A 23,638-nucleotide genomic window follows, 5' to 3' on the forward strand; every position below is an offset into this window, starting at 1 on the left:
GAGAGGAAAGCCCAGCAGAGCTTGGCTAAACCCTTGTCCTCCCACAGTCACTCTTGGAGAAAGAAGCCTTTTGGGATGGGCATGGAATGGAAACCAACAACAGAGACAATGTTGAGCCAGGGTGGGATTTACCATCCCTGATCAGCTCTTGCTGTGTCCTTGGGAGGGTGTGGAATTCTGCTCTGTGCCAGTGGCCATTCTCCATCCACAGCCAGGGGGAAGGGAAGCAGGATTTGGGAATGCTCTCCCCACCCTTGTCAGCCCCTCAGAGCTACAAACTGAAGACATTTCTAGGACAAAGTGAGAAGCCAGCTTGAAGAAAGCCAGACTAGCCCAGGGCTGGATCTGTTCCTCTCCAAGAATCACCTGAGGCAGGTGAAACACAATTTCTCTGTCTGGGCTGCAGCAGAGCCTGGCCAAGGCTTCTGCTCACACCTCAAACCCACCCTCTGTGAAGTCCTCAAAGGAAATCACCAGCCCTAAGCTCTGACACAGCCTCAAGGGGGGGATTTGGAGCCTCCCCTCCCTTTTGTCCAGAATTTAATTTAAATAAACTCACAGAGGTTCACAAGCCTTGGGATTTACATGTTGGGTGGGAACGAAGCCAAGGCTCCCGGTGCTGAGGGATTTGCCCACAAACCAGGGCAGCCCAGGGAGGAGGAAGCCAATGATTTCTATGGAATCTCCTTTGGAGAAGCTCAGCTCGTCCCACACCGCTCCTCTGTGCTCCTTGGTGGTGACGCACCTGCCTTTGACTGGGAAACCAAGGCAGAAAAAAGGGAATTTCAGTGGGATCTCTGCTAAACCTGTTCACTTGTCAGAGTCCAGGGCATCCCCTTGGATGAGCTGAGACCTGAGGAAGGGAGTTTGAGCCCTGGGCAGGGGGTGTGGAGCTGGTCCAGGGGGGTTGGAGACCTTGGCACAGCCCAGGAAAACACTGGGATAGGTTTTAGTCCATGGGAGAAACTTTCGACACAGAGAGAGGAATTGCAGACCACCAGGAAGTGAAAACAGTAGTTTAGCACAGCCCAAGATGAAAAATTCAGTAGTTTTAGAGTTCATAGAAGAGAGGTAAATGGGGGACAAGATGGTGGAATTTGGGTGGTACCTCGTGATTTGAAACCTCACCTCCCTCCTGAAAGAATTAACAGAAAGATAAAATTGGGGTAGGACAGGGAAAGCCCAGTGGCAGCAGGGTGTCACCAGCAGCTCTCTGCTCTCTCTGTGCTCCTCAGAACGGGGATTGCAAATTTTAATCTGCATTTCAGAGAGTCCAGAGATGCAGATTTCCTTAGAGCCCCTGTAGTGGGATTTGTAGTGGATTTGTGGTCATTTGTGCCCAAGCCAAGGTTTTGAACTGGTTTTTTGTGGTTTTTTGTGGCCAAGCCCAGGTCCTGATCTGTGCCCAGCCCTGGGACAGTCGCCAGTGTCACTCACCAATGGCCTGAGAGCTCGTCCCGCTGATCTCCTGGGAGAGGCCAAAACCCACAGCATAATTCTTCAGGAACCACCTGCAAGGCAAAAAGGGACCCTCAGTGGTCCTCTGTGAGCACCCCTGACCTCAGGCCAGCCCCAGGGATGGTGTCACATCACAGGGGAAGAGCAGGATAAATTTGCCATCTTTAATAAAAATTTCTCCAAGTAAAAGGCTCAGCCAGGTGACCAATGTAAAGCTCCACTTTGGCTGGAATTGCCTAAAATTTTCTACCACTTTTTCAGCCGTTAATCAGAGATAACCTCATGTATGACCTCAATCAGTATCTTACAAAAAGCACATCTGAAGTAGGAGCCCATCCCTGCTGCGTCCCATTGGCAGCACCTGCACTGATTCCAGTCTTTGTGCCTAATGTGGATCCTCCTGGAAATACCCTCATGGAATTGGGAGCCCTTTGCCCTTTGCCAGAGGCAAGAGGAGGTTCCCAGCCAGCCTTGGGGCCAGTCCTGCACCAGGATCAGTGTCCTGGGTTGCAATGTGGGATGTGCACACAGTATTTATTCCATCCCCATCCCCATGAGCTGTTGGAACCAGGTGGGGCAGTGTTTTCCCAGGCCCCTCCTTTGGGCTCTTCTGCTCATGGCCCATCAATGCCTTGCCCAGGACTCACAGGGAACTCCCTCCAGGAGCTCTCTCTGTTTAATGGGCCATCAAGGAGCCACTGCACGACTCCTCATCCCATTGGGAGATGCTCCCAATGCCCAGGGGGAGGAGCCAAGCATTCCCACCTGGAGAGAATCTGGCATTTGGGACAGGACAAGCAGCCCTGAGCCACTGGATTCCCAGAGGAGCAGAGCTGCCAGACCTTTCTGTGGGATCACTGCTTCAGGAAGAGCCCCTCACCTGGACTGCTCCCCCCACCCTGCTCAGGGTGTGTTCTGACTCTGTCAGTGGTCTTTTGTATTATTGCATTGATTTTATTTTATTTTATTTTATTTTACCTTTTTACCTTTCTTCGTATTAAATTGTATTTCTGACTTGGAGCCTCTCACTCGTTTTGCTTTCAAACCACGACAATCAGGAAAGAATCCTGGTCTGAGCCCTTTAATCCATCACTTACTGGTGAAAGGGGTGAGATATTGGCTCCAGGGCTGCCATGGGCACCACGCCTCGCTGCCCCGTCAGCAGAGACGTCCCTTCCCATTTGGAGTCCTGTCCAACACTCTTCACATGGATCAGCTCGTTACTGCAGAGCTGCAGACCCTCCTCTCCCTCCTGCTCTGACTTCCAGATGCCAGGAACTACCCTGGAGAAAAAATTCCCTGCAGAGAGAAAGAGTCAGTGTCTTGGGTTGCAATGCAAGATGGTTTCTATTCCCATCTGTTGAAACTGGTTCAAGAGGTGTTTTTCTTTATCTCATAACTCCCAAGTCTTCTGTTAATGGCCCAGCTGTTAAACCAGCTGGGGCAGAGTTCTTTATCCCTTCCAGACCCCATCCTCCCCCAGGGGATCTCTGCTGTCCATGGCCCATCCAGGCTCCCTGCAGGGCTGAGACAATTCCATCATCCCATGGGGAGATGCTCCACCCAGGGGGAGGAGCCCAGCATTCCCACCTGGATCAAACCTGGCATTGAGAACCCCAGCACAGCCTGTTTGGATTCCCAGAGGGAGAGCAGACCCAGCTCAGCACCACTGGGCCTTCTACAGGATCATCTCTGCTCCACCAGAGCCACATCTGGCACTGCAGGAGGGTTTATTTTGACTGACACCAACACCCTGAACCAACAGGGGGTCAGGTTGTGTTCTGACTCTGTCAGAGTTTTCCTTTTTTTTGTTGTTCGTTTGCCCTTTTTTGCACTACTACATTTTTAATATTTCCAGTAAAGAACTGTTATTTCTATTCCCATATCTTTGTCCAAAAGCCCCTTAATTTCAAAATTATAATAATTCAGAGGGAGGGGGTTTACATTCTCCATTCCAAGGGCTTTTCCCTGGCAGACACCTGTTTTTCCAAACTAAGACAGGCAGAGATGGGGTCAGTGCATCAGTCAGTGCTCTGCTGGAGGATTTTCAGGAATTCCCCTGTGTATTCCCATCCCACCTTCCTGCAGGAGCAGGTCCATGTAGATGGTGGCCAGGTGCTCTTCATCCACGGTGACCCTGAGCTCCGTGTCCTCCACCAGGGCACAGTCCAGCCAGAACTCCTGGGCAAAGAGCAGCTGCTCCAGGCAGGTCCCCACGTACCCTGAGGAGCCAAGAGGGGGATCAGGGTCATCCCTGGGCAGCAGGAAAGGTCTTGGGGATTTCCAAATGTCAGGCAAAAAGCTTCTAATTTTGTCTCCAAAGTTTCCCCAAAGGAATCCTCCCGATTCTCGCTGATCCAAACAGACATTTCACAAACAACAGATTGCAAAGTTTTTAAATTCATTTTTCTCACTCTCCACCCCAAACACTGCAGTTCTGTAGTGTCAGGCAACACCTTCCCCAAAAACCCTTTTCACACTTGTCTGTTCAGACCTGTGGAAACGTTACCTAAAGTCAGATAGGTGGAAAACTTCCAGACTTCCTCCAGGGTTTTGAAGGTGAGGAGGAAACGATCCTGGTGTGCCTGCACACAGACCAGCCTGGCTGACAGCTCCTGCACGGGGGAGACAGAGCAGCATCAAGGGATGCCTGGAAATCCAGCAGGGGAGGAGCAAAAGCAGGGAGGACCCTTAAAATAATGGGGAGCAAAAAACGCAGATCCAATCACTGTGATTAATGCTACACTCTCCATTTATTTTGTCTAAAATGGCAGGTTATATACTCTTCTAGAGAGTTTACAAATGCAGATACATTTTCATTGGCACACAGCAGAGAAAGAGTGTAAATAGATGATGTTTCACTTGTTCCTTAAGGTGGATAAATGATTCACACCAATACCTATATACCTATAACTATTAACACCTGAAAAACCCACTGTCTCCCATTAACACCTTAATACCTAATTTTAATTGCATCACAACTTCACCAACTAATTTCTTACTGTGCCACAGGCTTTAGTGAGGCCCAGACTGGGTAGTTCAAATCTTACTCCAAATATAAATCGTGTCCTCGTTCTCTAAGAAAATCTGCACCAGAGGAGTGATCAGTCCAGGCCTCCTCTCTGCAGCTGGGATTGGTTTATATAAAACCCAACCTGAGAACTCTGTGCCTGCCCAGAGCTGTCACCTCCAGCAGGGACACGGATTTGGTGATCCCTGTGAATTCCTGGCTGTTTGGGCTCAGATCCCCCAAAACAACACTTGCCATCAGTTCATCATCCCCATCATCCCAGTCCCCTGCAGTGGCCTTGGAGGAGCTCCTCAGCTGGGTTTGGTACCCCAGGACACGTCCCACCATCCCAGGAGCATCCCAGCACGCTGCCTGTGGGTTTGTTATCTTCCTTTCCTCTGCTGTTAGAGCTGGGATCAAATGCTCAGAAGAGCCAGTTCATGTTCAGACTCAGATGTTTATTAATTCTTATCTATAGCACAGTCTCACAAGTTGTGCGTTCTGGCCAACAAAGTAGAAAATGGCTCTGTCTCTAAGCCTTTCCAAGGTCTTTTAAGCACAAATTGTCCAATTATGAAATGGCACCTAAATTATTTTTACTTTTAACCCAATAACCAACCACCCCTGGCCCACAATGTGGATTTTTCTATCCAATTACAAAATATCACCCAGATCCATGAAGGAGAAGGTGAAAAAGGACTCAGCCTCAGCCCTAAAACCTCCATCTTGCTTTATATATATATATATAATATATAGAGAGATATATTTATAGATTATATTACTATATATATTATATATAATATATTATATATTATATTATATATATAATATTATTATATAATGTATATTATATTTTATATATATATTATATATTATATATATTATATATATTAGAGAGAGAGAGAGAATATATCTATTTTATTTTTTTTTCTAAACCATTAAACTCTGAGTTTTCCACCCTGTGGTATCACACACTTCTATCCAAACCCCACACCCACAATCCCAGGGCTGTCACTCAATTTTGGGAACCTTTTCCACGGCCTCAGGTCAAATGTAGTGTTTGCTTGGGGGTCTGTCAGCAGAGAAAGCCCGAAATTCTCAGTTTCCAAGAGCTGTCATGGGGTTTGTACCTTGAACAGGGCACAGACAGCTCTGTCATCACTCTCCAGAGCCCACAGCTTCTTCCTGGCAGCTTCCTGGAGCTGGGAATTGCAGCCCCGGGAGGAGCGGCTCTCCACGGAGAAGGAGAGCGAGATCTCTTGGAAAGGAAAAGAGGGATTAGAGGGGAGGAGGAGCTTTGTGGCACCCAGAGCCACCTCTGTCACCCAGTGACACCCCTGTGACCCAGAGTCATCTCTGCCACCCAGAGCCATCTCTGCCACCCAGGGCCACCCCTGTCACCCAGGGCCATCTCTGCCACCCAGAGTCACCTCTGCCACCCAGAGCCACCCAGGAGCCACCCCTGCCACCAAGGGCCATCCCTGCCACCCAGAGTCACCTCTGTCACCCAGAGCCATCTCTGTCACCCAGAGCCATCTCTGCCACCCAGGGCCACCCCTGTCACCCAGGGCCACCTCTGCCACCCAGAGCCATCCCTGTCACCCAGAGCCACCCCTGTCACCCAGAGTCATCCCAGCCACCCAGAGTCACCTCTGCCACCCAGAGCCACCCAGGGCCACCCCTGTCACCCAGAGCCACCCCTGTCACCCAGGGCCACCCCTGTCACCCAGAGCCATCCCTGTCACCCAGAGCCACCCCTGTCACCCAGAGCCACCTCTGCCGCCCAGAGCCACCCCTGCCACCCAGGGCCACCCCTGTCACCCAGGGCCACCCTTGTCACCCAGAGCAATCCCTGTCACCCAGAGCCACCCCTGTCACCCAGAGCCATCTCTGCCGCCCAGAGCCACCCCTGTCACCCAGGGCCATCTCTGCCATCCTCCCAGCCCCACCAGAGCCCCCAGCCTGGCTGTGATGCTCAAACAACACAAGCCCAGCTCGTTCTCATCCCTCAGCCCCGAGGCACCTCAGGGAACCTCAGGAAATCCCTGAGATCCCACAGGCAGCTCCTCACCTGGTGGGAAGCTGTCCCTGTCCCTGTCCCTGCTGAGAGCCAGCAGCACCACAGAGGGGTCCAGGGAGCCGTGTCCTGCCTCGGGAGAGGGGCTGCTCTGCTCTGTCACCCCAGCCTTACCTGGAGAGGAGGAGACACAGCAGAGCTGCGGGGAAATGTCCTGGAAGAGCTTTTGGATGTCCTGCCTGAGCTGGGAGCTCCTGGCAGCACAGCCCTGCACATCTGGCTGGGGATTGTGTGAATCTGGGAATTCTGTGAATCTGGAACCAGCCTAAAGTCATGCTCAAGGTTGGAGGGATCCATGGGGTTGGTGGGGTCCAACTCCATCATTCCCTTGATGTTGGGGTTTTTTCTCAGTGCTGGAATGGCTCTGGAGTAAGGGGATTTTCCCTCCTTCCTCATGGCCAGACCATCATATGAGCAGATCTATTAAAGGGTGAATCTCCAACAGAGTTGTTTTCTTGTTTGTTTGTTTGTTGGTTGGTTTTTTTTTTTTTTTGTTTTGTTTTTGTTTTTTTTTTTTTTGAGGAGACCTCACCTCCCCAGCACAGGAGAGCCAAAGCCTTGCAAAACTCTCTGTTCACAAATCTGAAAATCAAAATGAGATTTTTCTCCCCTGCCTGCTCTGGTGGGTGTCCAAAAATCCAAGCAGCATTCTCCCTGCTCATCATCATCAACTATTGCCATAAAGGATTCACAGCCTGCAACTTGAGCTGCTAATTATGTTAATGAAAGCTGAGACACACAAAACTCCAGCCCCGCATTTCCACAGCTGCATTTGCAGTTAGGGGATAACCAGATTAAACCCCAATTTTTGTCAGTAATCAGACTGGATTTGGGAGATAAACATGTACCTGGAGGAGCTGGAATGTGCAGCAGCTTTTTAAAGTCACTTCTTTGACCAAAAACTCTGCTTTACAGTTCTTTTTATTGAGCCAAATTTGCCAGTCACTCAAATAAATTGGTATTTTCTAAGTCACTCCAATAAACTGGTATTTGCATGCAGAAATAAAATTCTTATTTAGAGAAACAGAATTTTTATGTAGAGCTAGAAAAGAACACCCCAAAGCTGGACAGGTCACAAATAAGTTTTGTTTTGAAAGAAAAGTCTACATTTAACAAAGTCTTAACATTTTATGTGGCAGCTCCACATGAGGGAAATGGAGAGGGGGAAGTGAAAGGAGGCAGAACTCAATCTCAGCCAGTTCCTGCCATTGCTCCACTCCTCCCTGTCCTCCTCCCCTCCCTGTGCCCCAGCTGACCCTGGCAGGGCCTGGGGTGGGTCCCTGGTACCATTTCCTGGGGATGGGGATGGGAATGAGGATGGGTCCCTGATGCCATTCCTTGGGGATGGGTTCCTGGTGCCTCTGGGGGTAGGAATGGGTACCAGAGCCATTCCCTGGGGATAGGAATGGGTACCTGGTGCTGTTCCCTGGAGATGAGTCCCTGATCCCATTCCTTGGAGCTGGGTACCTGATCCCATTCCCTGGGGATAGGGATGGGTCCCTGATCCCATTCCCTGGGAATGGGGATGAGGATGGGTCCCTGATCCCACTCCCTGGGGATGAATCCCTGGTGCCATTCCCTGGAGCTGAGTCCCTGGTGCCATTCCTTGGGGATGAGGATGGGAATGGGTCCCTAGTGCTATTCCCTGCAGATGGGGATGGGTCCCTGATGCCATTCCCTGGAGATGAGGATGGGTCCCTGATCCCATTCTCTGAGCTGTGTCCCTGATCCCATTCCCTGGAGATGAGGATGGGTCCCTGATCCCATTCTCTGGAGCTGAGTCCCTGATCTCATTCCCTGGAGATGAGGATGGGTACCTGGTACCATTCCCTGGAGCTGTGTCCCTGGTGTCATTCCCTGGGGATAAGGACGGGTTCCTGGTGCCATTCCCTGGAGATGGGGATGGGTCCCTGATGTCACTCCCTGAGGATGAAGATGGATACCTGGTGCCATTCCCTGGAGCTGAGTCCCTGGTGCCATTCCCTGGGGATGAGGCTGTGTCCTTGGAGCCATTCCCTGGAGATGAGGCTGTTTTCCTGGAGCCGTGGCCGTGTCCCACCACCATTGTCCCCGGCGCTGCGGGCGGTCCCAGCGGGGCAGGGGCTCGGGGGAGCGGGGCCAGCAGGACTCACACTCCTCACCTGGGGAACACAGAGACATGGTGGGCAGAGACATCCAGATCCCTGGGAAGATCCTCCCTGCCTGAGAGGTGTCCATGGGATGTGCCACAGGAGGTGGCAGGGGGGACACTGCTCGTGTCACCTCTGCCAGCAGCAGGACAGAGCCTGTCCATGGGTCCCCAGAGCCTGTCCAGGGTCCTCAGAGCCTGTCCATGGGTCACCAGAGCCTCTCCATGGGTCCCCAGAGCCTGTCCATGGGTCCCCAGAGCCTGTCCAGGGTCCCCAGAGCCAGGAAGGGGCCAAGGCTCGCTCTGGTTGCTCTCAAGGGTTCAGTGTTTATTTTCATTTGAGCCAAGCTCAGAAAGGGAACTGGGAGATTTATTTTTTTTTTCCCTCAAGGGGCCAATTGAAACTGCAGCTGGGGAGTTGTTCCCAGCCGTGCCAGTGACTCACTGACCTCCTCCATGCCAAAATATTTTGTAACAGTGGGCAGGAAACAGCTCCAGCCCCAAGCCAGGAGCAGGTCCCAGCACTCAGGGCTGCACTCCTGGCTCCAGGGCTGGGTGCTCTGGGCACCTCCTGGCCCTGGCCCTGCTGGGGACACGTGGCCACAGTGGCCGGCCCTGAGCCACTCCTCCAGCTCACTGGGACACACTGGAATGGGAATGGTGCCTTGGGGGATGCCAGAACCCCATGGGCTGTGCCTGGGCAGGCAGGGTGAAGAGGGGAAAAACCAACAGCATGGGAATAAACCAACCCCTGAGCCATCCTGCCCCTTCCCTGGCCAAAATGTGCTGCCTCACTCCCTAATCCAAGAGGAGAAAGCATCAGGAGCATCCCAGAAATATCCAGAGGGGTCAGAGTGTCCCCAGGGGTCCCCATCCCACGGCAGGAGCTCTCAGTGACACAGCAGAACCCCACAGGCACCTTACCTGTGCATCCCAGCGCCAGGTCCTGGTGCCAGGGGGTCCCCAGGCAGCAGCCCATGCGTGCAGTGGCAGCAGCAGGGGGCTGGCAGAGGGCTGGGCAGGGGCAGGGCTGCTCTCTGCCCGCCCAGCACAGGGGACAATGCACAATGTCCCCTTTGAGCGGGCACTGGCACGGCGGGGGCAGCGGGCACGGGCACAGGGGAGGGCTGGGGAAGGGCTCAGCATCAGAGAGGTGTGGAAAGGGCTTTAAGGTCATCAAGGCTGGCCATGGATCTCACGCTGACATTGTCACCACTAAACCGTGTCCCTCAGTGCCACATCTTTGTGTCATAGACCCCCCCCCCCCAAGGGATGGTGGCTCCACCATGTCCTGATGGGCTGTGCCAGTGCCTGACAAGCCTTTACAGGGAGAAATTGTTCCTGATGTCCAACCCAAACTGTTGGGAAGGATGGGACAGGAAAAGCTGACAAATAGGATTGCCCGACAATAAATACTAAAAAAAATATAAAAGCTGTGAGTGAAATAGAAATTAAAGCAGATTTGGGATGTGATCATGGCAGGCAGGAAGATGGTGATGAGCTGGAGATGGGTTGAGGGATAGAAAATAAAAGGACCCAAGGGTGTAACCCAGCCAAGGCATCAGGGAAAAGGTAGGTAAGAAAAGTAATCTTTAAAATTTAGAATACAGGATGATATGGTGATATAGCAGTTCTCATGGGCTGCATGCAAAGTCTGTAGGTTTTGTATGTGCCCATCCCACATGGCACATTCCTGGCGTTCCTCCTCGGGACTCCCTGGCTCTGCCAAGGGCTGCTCCCTCCGAGCTGATCTCCTCCAGCTCCAGAAAGGCAGAGCCATTCCTGGAGCACCTCCCTCACCTGTGGGGATGTCCAGCCCATCCAGCATCCTCCATGTGGGGCTCTCTGTGATCCTGCACCTCCCTCCTGCCCGATGCTTTCCCCGAGTGGCCGTGGGGGCAGCTGGCAGCACCACGGGCATCTCTGCCCCTACATCCAGGTGAGTTCCAGGTGAGTTCCAGGTGAGTTCCTGCAGCTCCTCCGGGCTCAGCGTTGCCCAAACACCAGCAGGGACTTCTGTGAAGGACCCCTCGGGCATCCCAGGGTGAGGATGAGCCTCATTCCCTCCTCACTCACATCCTCAGGCCTTCCCCAGCCCTCGGGGTCAGGGTTTGGGGTGGCTGGGCAGGGCTCACTGTGTTGTGTGTTGTCTGCAGAGCATCCCTGGGCAGCAGCAACGCGGCCCCTGCAAAATGAAACCCAGTTGTGAAATGTCTTGTTGTTTTTAAGTCTACCTCGACAGCTTAGCAACCAAACCCATCCCTGTACAAGCAAAAGTGTCACCTCCTGCTTGACCTGAACTGGAATTTGCCTTTTGGTCAGCAAGCTGAAAACATCTCACTCCACTTCCCACCTTTCTGCTTCCCAAAAATCCTGGATCTTCCCTGGAGAGCCCCCATTGCTGCTGCTGCAGCCTTGGCCTCCCTGGAACAGCCCTGCCTTGATCAGTATGGAATATTTCCTGGGATTTCAGCCTGTTCCAGAGGGATTCCCTGCCTGTGTCAGCTCTCCAGGGGCTCAGCTCCCTTTGCAATCCCAGTTCCAGCCGGCCACACTTCTCTGTCCATGGAATGGGGTGAGAGTGGCTGTGCAGGCACCCTCAGCTTGGGGACAGTGCTGTCACAGACCCCACAGCCCCCCAGGGCTGACCCCCAGCCCCACCCAGCCCTGGCACAAATCCCGCTTCCCAAACCCGGCTCCGAGTTCTGCTGTCACTTCCCAAAGGAGCCGAAGCCACCCTGTCCCTCCCCACCCTGCTGGTCCCTGTCACAGCTCAGGGGCCAAACCTCCAGCAAAGCCCCAAACTCTGCTCTCCCAGCTGGAATTCCAGAGGCTCTGGATCACTCCAGCCAGCACCGAGTCCCGGCCGTGTTTGCTCAGCTGGGGACAAAGGGCACAGGCAGGGGACAGCCCCGGGGACAGCCCTGGGGACAGCCCCAGGCTGCACTGACCTGCTTCCAGCTCCTCTTCCCTCCTGGAGAATTCCTGGCTGGAATTCCAACCAGAGGCTGCACTGACCTGCTCCCAGCTCCTCTTCCCTCCTGGAGAATTCCTGGCTGGAATTCCAGCCAGAGGCTGCACTGACCTGCTCCCAGCTCCTCTTCCCTCCCGGAGAATTCCTGGCTGGAATTCCAGCCAGAGGCTGCACTGACCTGCTCCCAGCTCCTCTTCCCTCCTGGAGAATTCCTGGATGAAATTCCTGGAGAATTCCTGGCTGGAATTCCAGCCTCTCCAAGCCCCACAAGGGAAGGATCTCCTGGGGTTTGCGGACGTGCCCAGCGCTGCCTCTCCCTCCCAAGCAGGGCAGGAATTCCTTCCAAGAGCTCCTTATCATCCTGGGAACCTCCGCTTCCCAGCAGAGGTCAATCAGTTACCCGAGGGCTGTGCTATCAACTCCCGCAATTCCCACGCGCCTCCTTCGCCCAAAGTCGGGATGAAACAATTCCAGGGGAGGTTCTCCATGGGCAGAGGGTGCCTGTGCCAACCTCAAAGTTTTCCCATTCCAGCCTGTCCCAGCCTCACCTGTGTCCTGCTCGCAGGCCCGACACCTCGTCCTTGAGGCTGGGGACCTCCAGTCCTCTCCGTGCGACAATAAAATCCCAGGACAGTCATTCCCTGCGGGAATTCCAGCTCCAAACCGCCCTCCTTCCCTGGCCAGGACGCAAAAACAAGAGATCTGTGGAGCCAGCAGTATTTGTGCATCCCGGCTAAAGTCCGCGGCCGAGGGAATCACAGGGGATTTTTTTTTTCTCCTCTCAGGAACAATAAAACAGTTAACGCGGAGTTTTCCCGATGTTTCTGTTTCCTTCTGGAGCTGGCCATTCCTCGGTAGGTTCAAAAAAAAAAAATGAAGCCTCCGTGGCTTTTTTTTCAGCTTTGTTGTTATTTCAAACCGAACCTGAAAGCAAAGGAAGTCAGCCCAGGGCTGGCTTTGCTGGAGGAAAAAGCAAACAAAAATAATAAAATAATAAAATAATAAAATAAAATATGAAAGGTTTTGTTTGAGGCCAAAGAAATTCTTGGTTCACGGTTTGATTCTCTGCTATGGGTGGAGGGCACCCACTTTGGTGTGAGATGGAGCAGAGCTTTTTCCTCTTCCCTCGCCCTGCAATCCCAGAGGGGGAGGGCAGGGACTGGCAGGAGCAGCGGGGACATTTCCTCGGGGACATTTCCTCATTCCAGCGCTCTGCTGTCGCTGTCACCCCGCGCAACCGGACAACCTGCCTGGTGTTCCTCCAGCCCCGGGAGTGGGTGGCCTTGGGACAGCATTTTCCTTTTTTTTTTTTTTTTTTCCCCCCGAATTTCCCAATTTTTGGCGGCTGGAAGGGGGGTCCATGCATGGCTGAGGACACAGGGAAATCGCAAACCTCCCACAGCCAAACTGGTGTGGCCAGTCCCTGAGTACAGCCAGACTGGCCTGGATTTAAGGTCTTTCTCCTCATTCTCACTCAGGAATTTTCCACCCTCCAGGAATCCTTGGGCTGCACACTCGGAGAACCTGCCTGGTGTTCCTCCAGCCTTGAGAGTGGCTGGCCTTGGGACGGCGTTTTCCCAGTTTTTTCCCCAAATTTCCCAGTTTTTTTGGCAGCTGGGGCACCAAGGAAGGGGGTTCATGGTTGTTTTCCCCAAATTTCCCAGGTTTTTGACAGCTGGAGCATTGAGAAACGGGGGTTCATGCATGGCTGAGGACACGGGGAAATCTCAAAGCTCCCACAGCCAAACTGGTGTGGCCAGTCCCTGAGTGCAGCCAGCCTGGCCTGGATTTAAGGTCTTTCTCTTCATTCTCACTCAGGAATTTTCCAGGTTTGCCACCCTCGGACTGCACACTTGGAGAACCTGCCTGGTCTTCCTCCAGCCCCGAGAATGGGTGGCCTTGGGACAGCATTTTCCCCTTTTTTTTCCCCGAATTTCCCATTTTTTTTGGCAGCTGGAGCACCAGGGAAGGGGGGTTCATGCTTGGCTGAGGACACAGGGAAATCTCAAAGCTCCCACAGCCAAACTAGTGTGGCCAGTCCCTGAGTGCAGCCAGCCTGGCCTGGCTTTAAGGTCTTTCTCTTCATTCTCACTCAGGAATTTTCCAGGTTTGCCACCCTCGGACTGCACACTTGGAGAACCTGCCTGGTCTTCCTCCAGCCCCCAGAATGGGTGGCCTTGGGACAGCATTTTCCCTTTTTTTTTTTTTTTTTTTTTTTTTTTCCCGAATTTCCCAGTTTTTTTGGCAGCTGGAGCACCAGGGAAGGGGGGTTCATGCTTGGCTGAGGACACGGGGAAATCTCAAACCTCCCACAGCCAAACTGGTGTGGCCAGTCCCTGAGTGCAGCCAGACTGGCCTGGCTTTAAGATCTTCCTCCTCATTCTCACCCAGGAATTTTCAGGAATTTTCTTCTCCATCCAAGCCCTTCCTGACTTTTTTCACCACAAGGCAGCCCAAAGCTGCTGCTGCTGCCCAGGGAGTTGTGCTCCATCCCGCAGCTAAAGGGTTAAGAGGGTTCTGGGGTGGACTGAGCTGAACTCAGCGCTTCGTGTCCAGAAATGCTGAGTCCTGCTCCTCTTGTGTTGTTTTCAGGCAGAGGAGGAAATGAACCCTCTGGGGAAACTGGAAAATTGGGAAATGGGAAAACTAGAAAACTGGAAAATGGGAAAACTGGAAAATGAGGAGACTGGAAAACTGGAAAATGGGAAAACTGGGAAATGGGAAAACTGGAAAACTGGGAAATGGGGAAAATGGGGAAAATGGGAAGTGGGAAAACTGAGAAACTGGGAAATGGGGAAACTGGAAAAATGGAAAATGTGGAAAATGGAAAATGGGGAAACTGGAAAACTAGAAAATGGGAAAACTGGGAAATGGGGAAAACTGGGAAATGGGAAAAATGGAAAAACTGGGAAATGGGAAAACTGGGAAGTGGGAAAAGTAGAAAACTGGGAAATGGAAAAACTGGGAAGTGGGAAAAGTAGAAAACTGGGAAATGGGAAAACTGAGAAACTGGAAAATGGGAAAACTGGGAACCTGGAAAATGGGAAAACTAGAAAATTGGGAAACTGGGAAACTGGGAAATGGGAAAACTGGAAAATGGGAAAAGTGGAAAGTGGGAAAACTAGAAAATGGGAAAATAAGGAAATGAGAAAACTGGAAAATGGGAAATGGGAAAACTGGAAAATGGGAAAACTGGAAAATGGGAAAACGGGAAAACTGGAAAACTAGAAAACTGGAAACTGGGAAAATGGGAAAACTGGAAAACAGGAAAACTGGGAAATGGGAAAACCATAAAGCTGGTTCTGTGTGTGTATTTTGGATGGATCCATGTGGATATGAACACTGGCACCACACCAGGAGCTGTGCTCTGAGGTCTCCCCCTGGCCCTGGGCTGTGAATCCAGGAACCCTCCCTGCTCCTGCCTGTCCCCATCCTCACCCCAGGGACAGGAGCTCAGTGTCACCACCCAGGGCAGCCCCAGCCTGTGGGACAGAGCCCGGGAGGTGAGGCCAGGGATGGGGCGAGGGAGGGAGGAAAGGAGGAGCAGAGACAGGGTGACAGGGAATGGACACGGCCCCGAGGCTGGAGAGCTCCAGGAGAGCTCCAGGGATCCACAGGCTGAGATTTTGGGGCTGTGCAGGGTGAGGAGTGTCACTGATCATCCTATAAATCCTTCTAGATCTATATCAGATCTAATATTCCCTTATCCTTATGCATTTCAGGCTGTGAGGTGCATTCACCCTGCCCCAGGAAAGCACCAGAAACATCATCCCTAAGGAGCTTGTCCCAATCTTATATATATATATATATATATATACACACACACACACACACATATATATATATATATAAAATATATTTTTATATATATATAATATATTTATAAATATATATATTTATAAAAATATAATATATATAAATATATTATATATTTATATATACATATATATTATATATCTTTTATATATATCTTTATATATATCTTTATATATACATATATATTATATATATTTTATATATATATCTTTATATATATATTTATAAAAATTATATAATATAATATAATATATAAGATTATATTTATTTATATATATAAAAGATTATATATAAAATATTATATTATATAAAAATATATTATAAATATTATAATATATATATAAAAGATTATATTTATATATATAAATATATAAAAGATTATATATAATATTATATCTAAATATATATTAGATTTTATAATATATAAATAAATATATTATATATATTATTATATATATATAAAAGATTATATTTATATATATAAATATATAAAAGATTATATATAATATCTATCTATATATTAGATTTTATAATATATAAATATATATTATATATCTTATATATATAATATAAGATATATATAGGATTATATTTATATATAAATATGTATAAAGGATTATATATAGATAGAGATATTATTTATATATATATAAGAATGTCCCTCCCTGCCCTTCCCCCTGTGCCCAGTGTCACCTCGGGGACATCATGCCCTGGACTCACCAGCCCGGCAGGAGCCCTCCCTGCAGGAAATTAATTTTCAGAGCCATTAGATGGCAGCAGGAACCGCTTCACGACACATCCCAAGGCTGGGAAAAAACGGGATTGCAGCCCTGCTGTCCCCAGCCCTGCTGTCCCCAGCCCTGCTGTCCCCAGCTCTGCTGTCCCCAACCCTGCTGTCCCCAGCCCTGCTGTCCCCAGCCCTGCTGTCCCCAGCCCCGAGCACCAGCAGCTGGTCAAAAATATCCCCCAAGCCCTGTGGGACTGCAGAATTTGGATGGCCAGGAAAAACTCCAAAATAGGGAGTTGGGTTCAGCATCCTGAGCAGCAACAGGGACACAAGAGCCGCGTCTGGAGGACATTTCCAGGGAAAATAACCCTTCTCCAAGGAATTTGGGGGAGATCACAGCTGGAAAATTAATTTAATTTAAATTAATTAAGGTAATTTACATTAATGTAATGAATTAATGGCTCAGTAGTGAGTGGTCAGGGAGGCCACACAAAATTCCAGCAGGGATTTTATTGTTTCTGAGTTAAAGATACTCCAGGTCAAGGGGAAAATCCTGATGGGAAGGTCCAGGTTCATCCAGGTGCTGCTTTGGATGGAGTTGACTGAAAATCAGGAGGAAAAACTGCTCCAGACATCAAAGTTGTTCTCCTCTGAGAGGTTTCCACAGGAAATGTGTTTCACCTCTAGAAAATGAGATTTCCAAAATATTTCATGTTCATGTTAAACTTCCCTTCCAGTCCCTCATTTTTCTGTATTATCCTCTGCTTTTACCTTGGTTTTGTTTTGCCACTGGGACAGAAATAAACAGGGCAAGGAGAAGGAAAAATGACAAAGTGAATTTCTATGAATCATCCCATATAATTCCCACAGCTCAAGCTCCAGCTTCACCATCCAGTGAGGGAATCATATTTAAAGAAATCTTTGGATAAAATGGAAAAAAAAATAAAAATCAATATTTTTAGACTTCCCTCTGGAAGAAAAAGAGAAAAATCTAATTAAGAAATTAATTGCTTATGCTGAACTAAGGGTTTTTTTTTTTTTGAAGTGCTTAATGATCCAAGCTTCTTGTAAAGGTGTTGGTGTCGATGCCATTTCCTTTCAGAAAGCAACAAAGCAGCTCAGCCAGGCTCAGCATCTTGTTTTGATATTTCCAGGGTGGAACATTTTGATTTTTCAACTTCCAAAGCTTCGCTGCTTTAATTTTTTTTTTGTCCATAAAGCCGAGGCTGAAATGGGAATGAAAGCTTTCGGTTTAAGCTAATTAATCCAAACACTTTGAATCAAAGGCTGGGATGTTTGCACGGTGGTGTTTCCCTGGGAATTTATTTTCAGGGTTCTGAATTCCATTTTTAGACTGAGGAACAAAAAAAAAAAAATTTAAAAAAAAAAAATAAAAGAGAGTGAGATTTCCTAGGGAAGAGATAACCTGCTGCTTACCTGGGGTGAGCCATTCTGCAGCTCAGAGCTGGAAAAAGAAATTAACTCTCCTTAATTACAGCATTTGGCCTCCTCCTGAGGATCTGAGACCTGGCCTGAGCTGCAGCCCCTGGAGGTGCCCTAAATTCCCCCAGAATCACCCTGATCCCCAGATTTCCCATGGAATCATTTGAGGAGGAAAAGGAAAATTGAATTATTGTGGTAACACCATGGCAGGAATGAGAAAGCAGCAGCATTTCCCAAGATGAGTCTCTCCCTCTGAGCAGGGGCTGCTCCCTGAGGAGCTCTGGGAAGGCAGGAGGAATTCCAGGAAAATTCCAGGAGTGCAGAGATCCCAGAGCTGGCCTTCCCACAGGTGCTTCGTGCTGGGCAAGGCATGAACATCCCATGATCCCAACTCCAAGAGGAGGAATTCCTCCTTCCAGCAGCTCTTGATGCTCCAGGACAGCTTCAAAGAGAAAACTAAAATTAACCCCGACTTCCCCTGCCCTTCAGTGGGGTGAAAACAGTGGGAAAACAGGGCAGGGACCTCTGGTCGCAGCTGGGATTGAGCTCTCTGTGCCAGGCAGGAGCTGCCAGCAGGGTGGTTGTCCTCAGAAAGGTCCCTCTGTGTCACAGGCAGGGTGTGACACAGAAATTAAACAGCCTGACAGAGCCTGGGAGCCCCAGCCCTGCTGGGTGACACAACAACTGCTCCTCGACTTTTCCACAGGCCCCCAGGGTGAAAGATTTGCAGGTTTCAGGAAAAACTCCGACTTTAAGTGCCATTAAACCTTTGCCATCCATCAGTCCAGATCGTGCCTCTCCTCTCCTCTCCTCTCCTCTCCTCTCCTCTCCTCTCCTCTCCTCTCCTCTCCTCTCCTCTCCTCTCCTCCAGGTCTTTCAGGAGGGGATGTGTGTGAACATTCCTGATGTGCAGGACCCTTTTTGATTCGCCTGCTGTTGGTTTGGGAATATTTGTTGCATTTGACCCAGAGACAGCCTTGGGGAGGATAAGAAGGGAGGAGGATGGAGGAGGATGAAGCAAAGGATGGAGCCAGAGGACGGAATCAAAGGGTGGAACCAAAGGATGGAGCCAAAGGATTGAGACAAAGGATGGAACCAAAGCTGGAGCCAAAGCATGGAACCAAAGGATGGAACCAAAGGATGGAACCAAAGGATGGAGCCAGAGGATGGAGCCAAAGGATGGAGCCAAAGGATAAAACCAAAGGATGGAACCAAAGGATGGAACCAAAAAATGGAGCTGAAGGATGGAACCAAAGGATTGAACCAAAGGATGGAGCCCAAGGATGGAACCAAAGGATGGAACCAAAGGATTGAACTAAAGCTGGAGCCAAAGGATGGAACCAAAGGATTGAACCAAAGGACAGAACCATCGCTCTGTGGCTTTGCAGAGTGGCCACAGGTACAGCTGGGCTCTGCTGCCTCAGCTTTCCCTGGAGCACATCCAGATCCCACCCCTCCTCCACTGCCTGCGCGCTCTTTTCACTGCCTCTCTTTGCACAGCACTAAAATTAATGCCCGAAAACGAGAGTTTGCTTGAAAATAATCTATCATTTGATTATCACTTTAATGCAGGCAGCCCGGGGAACATCTGCCTCTGCCAGGCTGTGTCTCCTCCTGCTGATGTGGGGAATTGCTGGGAAGGGCTGCTGGGGAAACTGGAAGAGATCCAAACCACTGGCAAATACCTTGGTGGTGGCTCTGAGGAGGAGGAGGAGGAGGAGAGGAGACCTTTGCTGGATGAGGCACCCACTGATCCCAGTTCCTCTGTGGTCCAGAGACTCACAAATTAAAATCTTCATCTCCATCACATGGGAAATAACTCTAGGAGTGTCTGGCTTTGCACTGGGCCAGCAGCATCTGAGCACTGCTGACCTCACCCCTGCCACATCCCACCTCCCAAGGGAACCAAGGCCAAGAGGGAAAATCGGATGGGAGCTGCCCAGCCAGGCAGAATTCCCTCCATCCCATGACACAGCCCATGTGCCGTGCTGGAACGGGGTCTCCAGCCCCCTTAGGCTCCTCTTGGGAACATCACAGCCCCGGACTTTGGAGGCTTTTTTTGGAAAATGTCACCAGCTTGTGATGAGTCAGTCGTGCCTGCCCACTGCTCCGTGCGAGGCGCGGGGCTGTCCCCACGGGCATCTCCCTGCTGCTCTTTGCTCTCAGATCCTCCTGCCCACAGAGGAGAAGCTTTGCCGGCAGCCCACGGGCAGGAGCCGAGCCCTGGGGCTGGTGGAGGCCGAGTTTGTCCAGCTGGAGCCCCGGGGACAGACGGACACATCCGTGCGGCAGCAGCTGAGATCCCTGGCGGGGCTATTTCCAGCTCTCCGGGGATGCTCCGAGGCCGGCAGCAAAGGCTGTGCACCCAAATGACTCCCAGGAGAAGGAGAAGGGGGTGGAAAAGCACAGGGAGAGGGCTGGGAGCTGGTGATGGGAGCAGGGATGGGTGTGCCCTGCCCAGGTGTGATGGGAGGGATGTTCTGGCTTCAAATCGGCCCAATCGCCAGAGATGAGGCTCTGATGGATTATCCCCGCTGTGCCTCGAGGATAAGGGTTTGTGTGATCTGTGACTCTGTTTCTCCCGGCTCTGGGAGCTGCTATCCGATATTCCCCTTGCGGCCTCGCCGTTCCTCATCTGTCCCATGGGGTGAGAGGGGATTCCCTTCCCTGGGGGCACCATGGGGGCTCCCCCTCCCAAATCCCTTCCCGGGGGCAGCAGATGAGCACAGCCTGACACAGAAACACACGGCAGAGGCACCGAGTCCGATTCTTCAGGATTCCTGGTGTGGCACAAGATGTGGATGATCCCAGCTCCCAGTAATTCCACATGAAACCAGCACCTTGCAGCTCTCCTGCTGGAGAAACCAGGGAAAGAAAGAACACGATGGTTGAGCAGGCGGGGGAAGTTTTGTTTGGGTGATTCTCAGTGTCTTACCAGGGCATGGAGGAGGGATAAAAATCCCAGCGTGCAGGGAAGGAAAATTAAATTAAATTAGCACCTTTTTCTCCTCTGTCCTCTGATCTCCATCCCTCCTGTGTCCCATCTCACTGAAGGATTCAGGGTTCCCCTTTCCCTGCACAGCCTGAGCTCTGTGGGACCTGCAGGTGCTGAAAGGAGCCGGAGCCTTGTGGGAAAACCACATCCAATAATTGCTGTGAAAATTCATGTAGCAGCGCACAGACACAAAGGGATGAAAGGAGGCTGCCTGAACACCCTGACATTTCCTCCGCTCTGACTTCTCGTCTCAGGCATCCTGAACATCCTCTCACGGCAGCTTTGGCGGGCGGTTCCTTCAGACAAAGGAAAGAAAAATGGGATTCCTAAATCCCAAATTCCTGGGACGGCGCTGATGGTGAGGGGCTCTGAGCTGCTGGCTGAGCTGGGGAGGTGAGGAGGATTAAAGTTCCTCTCTGCCACCTCCCCAGCACCAAAAAAAACTCACAAATCCCACTGCAGGGAGCACCTGGCCCTTTGCTCACCTGGCAGTGCCCACTCCCCTTCCCCACAGAGCCCCTCTGGGACCACCCAGCTGTGCAGGGGATGGAAAGGCAGAAATTCTGCCCCTGATCTCCTCTAGGCCACCCCATCCTCCTGTGCAGCCCTCTGCAGCCCCAGCCTGTCTGTGCTGGAAATTTCAAGTTGTTCTAAAGGCAGCAAGTTAACGAGATTTGGAAACCAGGTCAGCGGAAGGAGCTCAATTAGCTGCTGAACCGTGGGGGAGCAGCTCACGTCGTGGTGGTTGCTTTGGTGACTCCTCAGATGGGTGTCACTGACACCACACACTCAGTCTGGCCCCGCTGGGGACACCTGGACACTCATCAGGCACAGGGAACTTTATAAAAGGCCAGAGTCAGAGCAGCCTGAGCCATCCCACCGTGCTGTGTCACCACAGGATTGTGAATGGCCTGGGTTGGGAGGGATCTTAGAGATCATGCAGTTTTAACCTTCCATTAGCCCAGGTGGCTCAGAGCTCCATCCACCCTGGCCTTGGGCACCTCCAGGGATCCAGGGGCAGCCCCAGCTTCTCTGGGCACCCTGTGCCAGATCCTCCCCACCCTCCCAGGGAGGAATTCCTTCCCAATATCTAATCTAAACCTCCTCTAGAGCCACTCCCTCTTGTCCTGTCACTACACGCTCTTGTAAACAACCTCTCTCAATCTCTGCCATCAGCAGCTCCGTTCCCCCCAGCCCTGCAGGAACCCCCAGGCTCCCACTCCCTCTGCTCCCTGACACCCCAGGGGAGGGGACAGCCAAAGGGGACAGGCAGCAGGGCTGGCAGGGAGCCGCCAGCCCCAGCACAGCTCACACGACCTGCTACCTGTCTTGTCACGTCAGCACCGACATCTGCTGCAAATAAAACAGAGAGAGAGAGAAAAGGCGAAGCCAAAAGGGCCTTTCTGAGCAGCTCCCCAGCCCCAGCAGCGCCAGGGATGCGGCGCCTGTCACGCTGCATGGAAAACCTCTTTCATTATGGCAGGGCTGGGGCTCAGATCCTGGAATCCCAGCCTGGAATCCCAGCACAGCTCCCAGATCCTGGAATCCCAGCCTGGAATCCCAGCACAGCTCCCAGATCCTGGAATCCCAGATCCTGGAATCCCAGCACAGCTCTCAAATCCTGGAATCCCAGATCCTGGAATCCCAGCACAGCTCCCAGATCCTGGAATCCCAGATCCTGGAATCCCAGCACAGCTCCCAGATCCTGGAATCCCAGCCTGGAATCCCAGCACAGCTCCCAGATCCTGGAATCCCAGCCTGGAATCCCAGCACAGCTCCCAGATCCTGGAATCCCAGCCTGGAATCCCAGCACAGCTCCCCGGGGGCTCTGCAGGCTCTGGGGGAGCAGCCTGGGCATGGCTTTGTTCTGACACACTGCGTGTCACCCACAAAACACGGAGCCCAGGGTTTTGAAGCTCTCACAGGTGCTGCCAGCCAGGAAAGGCTGCTCTGATCCCGAGGGATGAGCCCCTCTCCATCCTGCAGACTCCCACCCTCAGCTCCCTTCCCCATCCTGGCTGCCAGGACAGCTGGGGCTGCCAGCCTGGACAGCTGCAGGAGGGAGCCTTGGCACTGGGGGAAATCCAGTCTGGTGCATAAACTGCCTCCCCCTGTCCTGGGACAGCATTTCTTGGATGCTCAGCCACGGCGGGGCCAAGCTGGGGAGCAAAGGGTGCAGGGCAGGCAGAGCTGGCACCCAGGGCTGGGCAGGAGCCTTGTGGCAGGGAGGGACCAGCCAGGGGGGTCAGGGGCTGAGGGCAGGGCAGGGGGTGAAAACAGAGCAGCGGGAAGGGCAGGGCAGGGCAGGGCAGGGCAGGACAGGGCAGGGCAGGGCAGGGCAGGGAGCAGGACTGGACTAAGGACAGAACTGAGGGCAGGGCTGGGCTGTAGGCAGGGCTGCAGCCAGGACAGAGGGCAGGGCAGGGCAGGGCAGGGCAGGGCAGGGCAGGGCAGGGAGCAGGACTGGACTAAGGACAGAACTGAGGGCAGGGTGGGGAAGTGGGCAGGACTGTGGCCAGGACAGAGCAGGGCAGGGCAAGACAGAGGGCAGGACTGGACTAAGGACAGAACTGAGGGCAGGGCAGAGCAGGGCAGAGCAGGGCTGGGCTGTGGGCAGGACTGCGGCCAGGGCAGGGCAGGGCAGAGGGCAGGGCAGAGGGCAGGGCAAAGCAGGGCAGCGAGCAGGACTGAACTAAGGACAGAACTGAGGGCAGGGCTGGTCTGTGGGCAAAACTGCGGCCAGAACATAACAGGGCAACGAGCAGAACTGCAGGCAGGGCAGGGCAGGGCAGGGCAGGGAATGGCAAAGCAGGACTGGGCATTGGGTAGGAGTGCAGCCAGAACAGGGCAAAGCAGGGCAGCAGGCAGGACTGCAACCAGGGCAGGGCAGCAGCAAGAAGAGGGCAGTGGGCAGGGCAGAGCAGGGCTGGGCTGTGGGCAGGACTGAAGGCAGGACAGGGCAGGGCAGAGAACAGGGGAAAGCAGGACTGCAGCCAGGACTGAAGGCAGG

General features: G+C 51.9%; 1 protein-coding gene across 7 annotated transcripts in view; it reads right to left on the reverse strand.

The window, feature by feature from the left end:
• SH3TC2 (SH3 domain and tetratricopeptide repeats 2) overlaps window positions 1-13,250 on the reverse strand; it is a 317,636-nt gene extending 304,386 nt beyond the window's left edge. For 5 of the 7 annotated variants that reach the window (XM_083872091.1, XM_083872087.1, XM_083872085.1 and 2 more), the window contains exons 1-10: window positions 12,196-13,250; window positions 10,474-10,858; window positions 8,489-8,686; window positions 6,540-6,659; window positions 5,599-5,726; window positions 3,968-4,073; window positions 3,537-3,680; window positions 2,556-2,757; window positions 1,438-1,511; window positions 560-755 (exon numbers count right to left, since the gene is read on the reverse strand). In XM_083872091.1, coding sequence (XP_083728217.1) covers window positions 560-755; window positions 1,438-1,511; window positions 2,556-2,757; window positions 3,537-3,680; window positions 3,968-4,073; window positions 5,599-5,726; window positions 6,540-6,659; window positions 8,489-8,686; window positions 10,474-10,711 — 1,406 coding nt within the window. In that variant the 5' untranslated portion in view covers window positions 10,712-10,858; window positions 12,196-13,250. Of the gene's footprint in view, window positions 1-559; window positions 756-1,437; window positions 1,512-2,555; window positions 2,758-3,536; window positions 3,681-3,967; window positions 4,074-5,598; window positions 5,727-6,539; window positions 6,660-8,488; window positions 8,687-10,473; window positions 10,859-11,459; window positions 11,541-11,825; window positions 12,022-12,195 lie in introns of those variants that run through there. The other 2 variants (XM_083872090.1, XM_083872089.1) reach the window with 2 other exon arrangements.
• Window positions 13,251-23,638: the final 10,388 nt, after the last annotated feature.

The sequence above is a fragment of the Zosterops lateralis genome, assembly GCF_965231275.1.
Source record: "Zosterops lateralis genome assembly, chromosome: 14".
Taxonomy (NCBI): domain Eukaryota; kingdom Metazoa; phylum Chordata; class Aves; order Passeriformes; family Zosteropidae; genus Zosterops; species Zosterops lateralis.